At 47.7% G+C, this 10,753-nt stretch overlaps 1 protein-coding gene across 1 annotated transcript in view; it reads right to left on the bottom strand.

The window, feature by feature from the left end:
• Positions 1-2,060: 2,060 nt before the first annotated feature.
• Positions 2,061-10,753, bottom strand: part of LOC110077267 (NAD(P) transhydrogenase, mitochondrial) — a 38,582-nt gene continuing 29,889 nt past the window's right edge. The window contains exons 15-22 of the mRNA XM_020790144.3: positions 9,380-9,613; positions 8,078-8,238; positions 7,416-7,595; positions 7,036-7,195; positions 6,410-6,491; positions 4,295-4,413; positions 3,372-3,487; positions 2,061-2,752 (exon numbers count right to left, since the gene is read on the bottom strand). Of these exons, the coding sequence (XP_020645803.3) occupies positions 2,600-2,752; positions 3,372-3,487; positions 4,295-4,413; positions 6,410-6,491; positions 7,036-7,195; positions 7,416-7,595; positions 8,078-8,238; positions 9,380-9,613 (1,205 nt within the window). The 3' untranslated portion in view covers positions 2,061-2,599. The remainder of the gene's footprint in view (positions 2,753-3,371; positions 3,488-4,294; positions 4,414-6,409; positions 6,492-7,035; positions 7,196-7,415; positions 7,596-8,077; positions 8,239-9,379; positions 9,614-10,753) is intronic.

Here is a 10,753-nt window from a genome sequence, read left to right as displayed (position 1 = left end):
CATACTGGACTTTGTTGTTTGGTTTACGAAGGTCCCTGACATCCACATTTAATTTCATTTTTTTTTTTAAATATAGGGCAGCCATTTCATCCGAGGTGAGACACTGAATGGCTAAACCTTCTGATTCCAAATATTGGACTGTAATGTCCAGCAGCCCTAGCTTAGCCGATCGCAAGGGGTGGTGCAATGTGTACTCTGGCTTCATCTGCTGTTCTCCATCCCAGCTTTACAGCTACATGAGGCATCCCTTAAATTGGATGGGATTTCTACGAGCACCTCTGCTTGGCAACTCATTGAAGCATGCAAAACCTCTTTAGAATAACAGAACTCTCCTGAGTTGGAATAAAACCTGACACCTGCCAGGATCCTGTTGACAAGACACCAACCAGATAACGTAGTTCACTTCTGTAAAATGTTTGAAGGCACCTTATAGAAAAAAAAAACAAGCTTCATTTCACATAAATGTCTGTGGACTGTATCCCATCTCTTCAGAAGCACAGTGGAGTGTCATCTCAGACATTTCCACTGATGCTGGGAGGTGGGAAACGTCCATCTACTAAGGCTCAATGCCATGCATCTCAAACAATGCTCAGTTTTCCATGAAGACTTATGCCTTAACAAGGTTACCTGTCTTGAGAGAACTTCAGTTGACTTGACCACACATTATGGGAAGGTGCCTCATCTTCTCGCTGTCCTATAACTTATTTTGCTGAGCTCCCTTGGGTCTCTTTGTTTATCGTGCATTACATATATAGGGAGAAGAAAGCCATTAAATTCAGCCTGGGACCCAGTGTGGGTAAAAGGGATCCTGACATGGATATTTCCCCATGCAAACACTCCGCCCAAAAGACACACAGGTATACTGAGATGTTGGCCTTTGTGGTCTTGTGATGTTCGTTTTTTAATACACCCCAACTCAAGGTTTTAAAGTTCAGGGTGGAATAACCTCTATCCTGCCGTGTAAACCGTGGCTGCGATCCAGCCTGTAATGGAGTGCCCTTTAGGCTTGCTGGATCGTGGCCCACCTGGCAATGAATGGCTACCATTAGACAGCCAGAAGCGTGTTTACGGCAAGCAATATCTTGAGCCACCATCTCTTCTGTAAACCGCAACAACAAACGCTTCCACTCTTCGCTGTTGTTTTAGGGGCATTCGGGGGGGGAGGGGGGTATCTTGGTTTTGCAGGAGGATGAATGCTGTTTCCCATGTAAGGATTTTGAGGCCTTTTGAACATGTTTGTCTCTCTTGCTCTTTCAGTGTTGCGAAGCAAGGACGATTTTGATCTTTTCCTCAGAAAGTTAGAAACAGCTATTCTTTAAAAAAAAGAAGACTGGATTCTAGCATTAAAGGGAAAGCAACCCCACCCACTGGAAATACACAGAGAAGCAAACCCCTGACCTAATGTTTTACAACATTCAAACCAAAGGAAAAACTCACTCTCTTCTCTTCCAAATCACGTTTCTTTGAAACGGGCTGCTTCCCTTTTTCCTGCTCCACCATTTTAAAGGAGAGCCAGATAAACACGGGTAGAAACAGATTTTGGCTTTACTCTTTGAGACTGTTGCCCTTTAGTCCTCCTCATCGGGAGTCCAAGAACCTCTTGCAGGCGGCATTTCACCGCATGGGTGGGCCGACTCAAAAGAGGTTGCTTTCAGATGCTGTTCTGTGCTGTCAAGTGACATCTCGCTGCCAACAGCTTTGGGAGTGTTTTTTATGTGAGGTATTAAGAGGTAGTTCCATTATTGCTGACCCCCCCCCCCAACCCTCTGTGAGCTTCCATGGCTGAGCTGGGGATTGGAACTGGGTGTTTAAGGTAACCTTGCCCAGCAAAAACGACCACAGGCGTGGAAGTAATGGTTAGACTTCTTCGAATTGTGCGTCTCAGAGTTTCACCTGCTTTCTCATCCTGAGCTAGTTCCATATTGGTTTGCGAGGTCTCCTCACCTCCCAGAAGTGTATTTTCATTGGGAGGCATAACGGCCTTGCCGGTCTGCTTCTCAGCCTTTGGTATGTGAAGTCTCGCCGTTTACTCCATCAACGAAGCCAAAGTGATCTGCCCGTTACTTAATACGCCCTTTTAATAAGTCCAGAGATTTACATTTTCATCCACAAAGGCACGGAAACCACTCATTTCCCTCACGATCAAACACGTTCAGGGCTCCTACCTGTCCCACCGCTGCCTATAAATAAGAGACTGCATCCACCCTGAAAGTCATCCCAAAATGATATAAATTATGGACACGATCCTGCTAGTGCTACATCTGAAATTGGAGCAAGGGAGGAACGGAGTTATTCCAGATCCGAAAACCCTCCAGCCCAAGAATGGCATAAAATTAGGCCAGGAGGAAGATGGTCTTGAAAATTTTGGATTTAGGACCTATATAATTTCCCGCCTCAGCAGGATAGGAGTGGTTTTGGTTCATCACAGCTTCTGCTGGCCTTGTTGATTCATCTGCTCCTTGGCTGGTTAACGACTACCCTTTTCCTCCCATAAGTACCATTAACATCAACGGGCACAAGTCCCTCATTAAAATCAAGGGTGCCCAACAGAACTGATCCCTCTCCGCTTGGGCGCCCTTGTGTTTTTATACAAATCTGACTAATGGCTATAATAAGCTTCCCGGATTTTGGCTTGTAGAGCATCGCAGGTCTTCTTGGCATCCCCGAGCAACATTGAGGTGTTTGGCTTGTAAAAAATCGGGTTGTCGACGGCGGCGTACCCAACGCCCAAAGTGCGCTTCATGACAATGACCTGGTGGAGAAACAAAATGGCAGCATGAAAGGAGGTCGGTGGGCGGCCATGTTGGACTTTTGCTACAATACCAAAGACAAGCAGGCCAAGTGCAGCCCCCACTCCTCCCTGTCTGCCATTTTAAAATATGGGTCCGGTTGACCTATTTATAGACAAGTTACATTTACAACCAGTCTTTTCCCTTAGGAACTCAAGGTGGCCTCCGGGGCTCTCCTTCTTCCCCACTTTTGCGAGGTAGGGCAGGTTAACAGAATGTGACTGGCCCAAGGTTAACCCAATGAGCTCCATAGCTCAGGAAGGGTTAGAAGCTGGAAGTCCCAAGTCCCAACCCCTCCAGCACCCTCCATTCCCAGAAATCACCTTTCCTCCCACCAGGCACCTCCCTATTTTGCTGCTATGGGCTGTTGAGTCCCCTCTAATTTATGATGACCCTCGGAAGGAGCGGCCTCCAAAATACCCTATCGTTAATAGCCCTGTTCAGCTCTTGTGCGTGGGGACGAAACATCCCCCTCCATGTGCATTTCACGCCTGCTGTGTGTTTTGTTTTGCTGCTTGGGGGGGGGGGGAAGAGGACAACAAAGACTGAAAGAAATGGCATCTGTCCCTTGCGATTACTCACTTGCTTAGACTTCCAGACCTCCAAGACAGGCATACCAGCTATAATTGAATTTGGATCTTCTTGAGCAGCAGAGTTCACAGTGTCGTTGGCACCGATCACCAAAGTGAGGTCTGTATCTGAGAAAGAAAAGAAAGCCAGTCAGGAAAAAAATATGAACTGTTGTGAAACGACTGGCTGAAATCCGGTTGGTTAGAGCAGACTGTTGCAACTGGAGTAGACCTATTTGACTCAACGGAATTCATGGAGCAGATGATGCACTGCCTCTCTGTGGCTTTAGTGGGCCTACTCTAGTGCAACGTAGTAGGCTAAGCAACAGGATTTTAGCCCAAGTCTTGTTCCTTTCCAGGTATACCTCCCACAACTCCACCGGGCATAGAAGCAGACCACCGCTGATGGCTAACTAGCCATAGACCTCCTGTGTACCATATGACTGGGATTAGATTTCTGGTCTAAACCCACTAGGCTTCTCTCCTCTTCTTAGGACCCTTCTTCAGCTGTCCTACATGAAGCTCCTGTGCCACAGGTATAATATCTGAAATTGAGCCTAATATTCTATACATCAAATGTCTGTCTCTTTAGGTATCAGCGTCCACCATACCTTTAACTGGGGTGACCAAAGAAGGGTGGCTTTGATCTGCTTTTATTCCTTCTGGAGCAAACGTTCCCTTACTTTTAATGCCTGCTATGCAAACAGCCGTTCTCTGCCAGCCACATCAAGCTTAGCATTTATCAAGCCTGAATTCTGAGTCTTTCAAGATACTTAATGTAAGCTCTGTTGTCTATCTAAGTACCCCTTGGGATGCATGATTATTCTTTGGCCTAAATACAAAAGCAGGCATTCAAATGAACATTCTCTTGGAGAAAAGACAAAATCCTGGTTTCGTTGTGTCCTCGTTCCCCCTCGCCCACCCTCCTTTCTTTACCTGGGAAATCTTCATTTATCTCGTCCATTTCCAACACGACATCGTAAGGCACGCCAGCTTCTGCCAACAGAACATTGAGCTGCCCTGGCATTCGGCCTGCCACGGGATGAATCCCAAATCTGGAAAGCCAGAGAGAAAAGGAATGGCGCCTTTACATCCAAGACATGCTGAACTAATAAAAAGGAACCGATAAATGTCAGCTAGGCTATGCAGGTGGAGGCAGGCCAGTTCTAGCACTGTCTACCTCCCAGCTGAGCCCGAGGCAATAACGGAGAGCGTGTGGAAGAGGCGGCCAACGTTTGTGAAGAGCTGTTGAACGGGCCAGCTCTCCGGGGAAGAGCGTAGGGGCGGACTCTGTGTTGCACTCCTGTGAGCTGGGTGAACAGAAGGCTCTAGCTCAAGGTCAAGGTAGAATATCTTGGTCAAGCTCAAGGTCATTGGAATTAAAGCTCTCTTAAAAGGTAGAACATCTCTGTTTATCCTCGCACACACTTGACTCACTCCCTGCATGGCAGATTAGATTGGTTTTGCTTGCCGATTGGTCATGGGCCCGGTACACAGAGCCTTCACTGGCAAATCTGATAGCTCAGGCATGGAGGTTTGAACCCACTGTGTGCTGGAGAGGAAAACATGGTAACACCAGGGAATAAATCTTTCTCTTAACTTGTGATTTTGACCACAAGAGAATTGAATTGGCCGCATCTCGTCTGCTGAGCTTCACTGTTGAGCAGAAAGTAAAAGCTACCCTCCCCAGTCCAAACGACATGATAGGATAACCATCAAGTAACAAACCAATTTGCTGGGGTAGAAGACAGGATAATCTGGGTCAGAGTAGAGGGCTGGGACAAGTTGGAACTCCAGGAGACAGAAAAGTTGAATCTCCTCCCCTTGGTCTAATCCCAACTCCTGCACAGCAGTGACTTCTTTTTAAAAAAGAGTCTGATCCTATATTACTGTGTGCATGGCTTTCCTGTGTACCTATGCTATTGCAATTAGTTTTTGTCACAGTGCGCAGCTAGGTGTTCCTCACTGCAACATCCCTGAGGTTAACTCTAGAATGGACCTCGCTGAAATGAGATCTTGGAAAACGACTGTTTCTCCTGGTCCAACACCACCACCCAACGTTCTTCAACCAGAATCCTCTGCTCGCATTTCTGGCAGCGCACAAGCCTGTCATCACCAGAGAGTGGAGGTATGGTTATGTTCCAAGGTGGAACATAAAACATCTCAGTTCTTGGTAACCTAAGAACTACAAAGAGCAGGATACGGTTTGTTCTGCCAAGATGATAGCGGAAGAAAAGAAGGGTGTGCAGGGGAGAAAATCTGGAAAAGGTGGCAACGTGTTCACGGATGGAGAGGCTGTGAGCCTTTGATGGCCTCGTGGATCAAACTATTCATGGGCCGACCTTTCCTCGTCTTTCCTTTTGAATGGAAAGAATAAGTGTTCACTTGCTCTTTCCTCCCGGAGATGCAGCTCTAAAGACATCAGATTACGCCAATTGCAAATGTATTGTGCTATTATTATTTGATCTGACAAGGAGATGCCCCTCAGATACATCTTTACAGTTCTCAAAGCTAAAGACATGGAAAGTTCATTTTTGAAGGGCAGTTCCCACAAAATCCCAGCCTGGGTGGCTCCCTGCAAATCAAAAAAGTGAGACATGTCTACTTTGGATTCTTCTTCCCCCTACCCCCAGAATGATGTCATTTCAGCACAGCACCTAAACCCATAGGTAAACATGGCTCTTATTCCCCCTCGGGCTGGGGAAAACACTGTCAGCTTGCCCGAACTTGGCATCAGTGGGGCCGCCCTGTCCTTTGGCTGGTGGAAGTTGGGATCTGGGGAAACTGAAGCTCCTTCCTCCCTTTTCAATTCTGCTGACAAATCACAGTGGGCAAAGCAGATCTGCTGGCTGATCCCTGCACTGGCAGATCTCCGAAATCTGCCAGCAGAAAGGAGATCTGACTGTTCTGAATCCCCCACAGCCGGGGCATCTCTGAGTCAGGATTACCCTGTTATATGCCTGGGGGAGACACACGGACCCGTTCGCGACTCTCGTGTATGTCCTTGCGACGCGCGTCACCTGTTCGCCCCAGCAGGCGGGCTGCACTGACCTGACTTTCTTCCCTTGTTCGGTCAGCATCTTCACCATGTCCGCGATGGGGTACTGAGCCTTGGCTGCACAGAGACCCCAACCTGCGGCGAGGAGAAGAGAAATAGGAAAAAGGCAGGTCAGCGCTTCAGCCCCTGCTGAACGTCTCTCCCACAGAGGTCTTCCTTTCTGATAAAAACTACCTGAAAATAGACCCCCTTTGGTTTTGTCCATAGGCACCCCTTTTATGCCTTCTTCTCTCCCCTCCCCTCCCTTCTTCCAGCTGAGTTTCCCGGCTGCGCGACTCTAGATTTAAAGACTCATTTGTTCCTCCTGTTTCCTCCACACACACACTTTCTCTTTGAGCTCTGGAAGACATTTAACCTGGATCATTCAAATCCTTACATGCACACGGCCACCCCAGCATGTTCTCTCTAATGAGAAAGACAGTGGGGGAGACTTACCTTCCTCGTCTTCCCCGTGAGACATATTTATTAACCAAGAAAGACAGTAGGAAGAATAACACTGTACATAATCAATGCCAGAGGAGCGCAATGTTGATCAGAAAACAAGGTACCTTGATTGATAGCCCTTTCTAGTCCCAAAGGAAGGCAAACCAGATTTAAGCAAGTATCACTACATTCTTACCAGGTGTAATGATGATTGAGTTGGCTTCTTTGATCAGATCAATGGTTTGATCAATCCCAACTTCCGTGTGCGTTCCGACTATTTCCATGGGTTTTCCTCCGGCTGTAGATGTTGTACCATATCCACCCAAAATGACATTTGGCAAAGATCGGTTCATGGCCTGGACAAACCACAAGGTACAGATGAAGAGAAATCCCAATAATTTCATGTCAAGCTGAGAGTTAGGAATAAATGCTCAGCAGTTGAAAATTGCATCTTTTGTTCAGTGGAACATGTGGAATGGTTAAGAATGGTTAGTTCAGTCCTTTGTTTGCAAATTGGGTTTCATATCCTATTCTTAACTACTACTACTACGACAACAACAACAACGAGGGGCTTACCACACACATGATGTAAGACAGGATCGCTCCCGAAGAACCGATCAAGGCACCCACGATGGTCATCAGGTTGTTCTCGAGAAGAAACCCTTCGGCGCATAAGGCCCATCCGGAATAGCTGTTGAGGACCGTGATCACCACAGGCATGTCTGCCCCGCCGATGGCCGCCGTCAGGGTCACTCCCTGCCGTTCCAGAGGGAGACAACCTGAGCATTATGTCTGCCTAACACAGCACTCAGAATTGACATGACTGCGTTAATGGCAATTGTTCACTCACTCCTCTGCTAACATAGAATCATAGAAGGATGTGGTTGGAAGAGAGTGATGGAGTCCAACCCCCTGATCAGGGCAGGGAAACCAAAATCAAGCAGATCTGCCAGGCGGTTGCCTGAATGCCTCTTGAAGACCTCCAGGGTTGGAGCCCTCGCCCACCTCCCCAACCAACCAACGCCACTTCGTTTATTATCTGTTTTTGCAGCCAGCCAGTAAGTCTCCCCGCTAGTTGGGAGTTAGGATGTGATGCTCGCTCAGGCATGAAAACCCCACCGGTGAGAAAAAAAATCAAACTTTCTCCTCGTCTGGCGCTATCTGCCCTGCATTTTGTCCCACCACCTAGTAGTCGGGGGAACCCTGGCTGTTCTGTCAGACCCCAAACGCCAACGCACCATGACCGAAGAAAGTCCCGAAACGCCGAGAAGACAAGCCATGCCCGTGGCGTAGCTGGGATCCAACATGAAAAGTATCATGCCGCCTGCAGAAGCTGCTAGAAGTCCGCCGTTCAGGTAATGGCGACCAGGCAGGAGGAGTGGGGCCGAGTTTAATAAGCCTAGAAGAAGAACAGAGAAGAAGAACCAAAGAAGCTGAACCTTTCTTGGCATTAACAAGCTTGTAAAACTATAAGCTGAGAAGACAATCAGGTCAAAAGAAATATGTTAATGGTGCCAGCACCTGGCTTCTTTCCTGCTCTTGCTAGTGTTTACCAGTGGCCAGAAATGTAAAGGGAGTAAAAAAGGTAAAGGTAAAGGTTCCCCTTGACAATTTTTGTCCAGTCGTGTTTGGCTCTAGGGGGCGGTGCTCATCCCTGTTTCCAAGCCATAGAGCCAGCGTTTTGTCCGAAGACAATCTTCCGTGGTCACATGGCCAGTGCGACTTAGACACGGAACGCTGTTACCTTCCCACCGAGGTGGTCCCTATTGATCTACTTGCATTTGCGTGCTTTCGAACCGCTAGGTTGGCGGGAGCTGGGACAAGCGACGGGCGCTCACTCCATCGCGTGGATTTGATCTTACGACTGCTGGTCTTCTGACCCTGCAGCACAGGCTTCTGCGGTTTAGCCTGCAGCAGCACCACGTCCCTTGCAGCGCCACCACGTAAAGGGAGGGTCATTCCTTTTTCCCCAACTCACTGTCTAATTCCCCAGCCTCCAAGGAACCTCCCTAAAATTATTATTTCAACCACGGTTTTAAAAATTCACTTTCCGGAAACTGTTCGAAGGAAGAGTGGACTCCCATCCACCTTAGCCAATACGACCAATAGTGAAGAATAATGGGAATCATCACCCAATAATTTCTGGAGGTCCATAAATTGCCTGCCCCTTTCCTTGTTCTAAAGCGGGGGGAGGAAATCATCCCAAATCATCTCTCCATCGCTCTGTCTGCACCATGCATCCACACCATGCAAGGTGGTTGACTTTGTCTCAACGTCAACCACCATGGCTCAAGCAATGTCAATCGCCATGTCACGGCAATGCTTCGGCTCTGCATTTAATTGGCCGCGTCTCGAGCAGTTGCTTATTACTTCAGCATGTCTCGGGATGAAGCCGTAAGATCTTCCAAAGGCTGGCACCAATCCTCATGAAATTTGTCACGGACATGAGTTCCAAAGCCTGGGAGAGCCTCCGGTCAACTGTAGGAAAAGCCTACGAACCTGAACGTTGGGCGCCGAAACCACAGGGGGGGGGGACATACCTTGTAGCTTCCCATAGGCTACCAAGGAGCCGCTGAAGGTCACTCCACCAATGTAGGTGCCCAAATAGGCCACGGTCTTGAGCACGCTAGCCGAGGGGTGGACGTCCAAGTGTGGATATTCAATCATGTACTCTGCAATACAGGTCAGCACCGCGGCCAAACCCACCAGGCTGTGGAAGGCCGCAACGAGCTGGGGAAGGTCAGAGATCTCGATCCGCTTTGCCGTCGTGAGACCTGCAAAATCCAAGGGGTTGTGATCGGAGATTAACAAAAGAAAAAGGGAAAACATTATATGGTATTTCAGACCACTCTCAAAAACGTGCCAAATCGTCAGTTAAAATCACAAAAGGCTTGTTTACTTTCATGAGCAGTTTTTCCTTTTTTGTGCAAAGACAAAGGAAACTTAATGGGAAATTATAAGCTCCTTTAAAGCCTTCTCCTCTCAAAGGGAAAACAAACAAAAACAAACACAAACTCACACAGACTATGCAGGGCAACAAGAACAAAAGAATAGGGAACAAAAACAGAATGTCTCCCATCGTTCATAACCTTTTTTAGGGTCCCATACTCTTGCTGGAGGTAGCCATTCTGAAGGTGGACTTGAGGGTCAAATTAGACATTAAGAGGACATTGTATTTCTTCTGATTAAAGCCTTTCCTCTCCTAAATCAGGACTTCCTCAAAGATATTTGCCTTAACCCTCCCCCTTGCCTATTAAGCCCATGTTTAGCTTCCAAGGCCCAACCATGAAACAAGACACGCTGGAAAGATATACAGTAGAAGATGCCTCAGTATGAGAAACGCACTCATCGTATCCCTCATACAGAGGGGATGGTCCTCTTTGACCTTCAGCATTCTGGACTGGAAAACACTGAAGAACAGGTCACTCCCGATGAACCCAGAGCCTCAGGGATACAGAAGGAAGAGGGCTACCTTGAAGGGGAGGGATCGGTGGCCCCGGGATAGAGAACAAGGCAAGCTGTCCTTCTGGAGAAGTGCTGGGGCGGAGTACAAAAAAGGGCTCATCACAGAAAGAGCCTCCTTATGGCCGGGGTGCTTCTCCAGATGATGACGTGCAACAAAAGGCCTGTAACGGAGTTCTGGGTGAGATGTGTAAGCCTCAGAAAGAAAGGCTGCTGGAGACAAGATCCACAGCCAGCTATAGCAACCATCAGTCGGCTCTTGCTCTGATGGGATCCCTTTGTATTTGATCTTGGATTTTATGAGGAAAGATCAGAATCTCACTCTGTTCTTATTCACTGAGAGGTGAGTTGCACCAATTTTTTTTCCCAACGTTGCAAATGCTTCAGACTGATTTTTCTAGCTAATTAGGGGCGGATATGCCTAGGCAGGTCCTAGTGCAGGAACTTGGGGA

This window comes from Pogona vitticeps, chromosome 12 (assembly GCF_051106095.1).
Source record: "Pogona vitticeps strain Pit_001003342236 chromosome 12, PviZW2.1, whole genome shotgun sequence".
NCBI lineage: Eukaryota > Metazoa > Chordata > Lepidosauria > Squamata > Agamidae > Pogona > Pogona vitticeps.
Note: the sequence above shows the minus strand (reverse complement) of the source record. Positions and strands in the feature narration are given on the sequence as shown.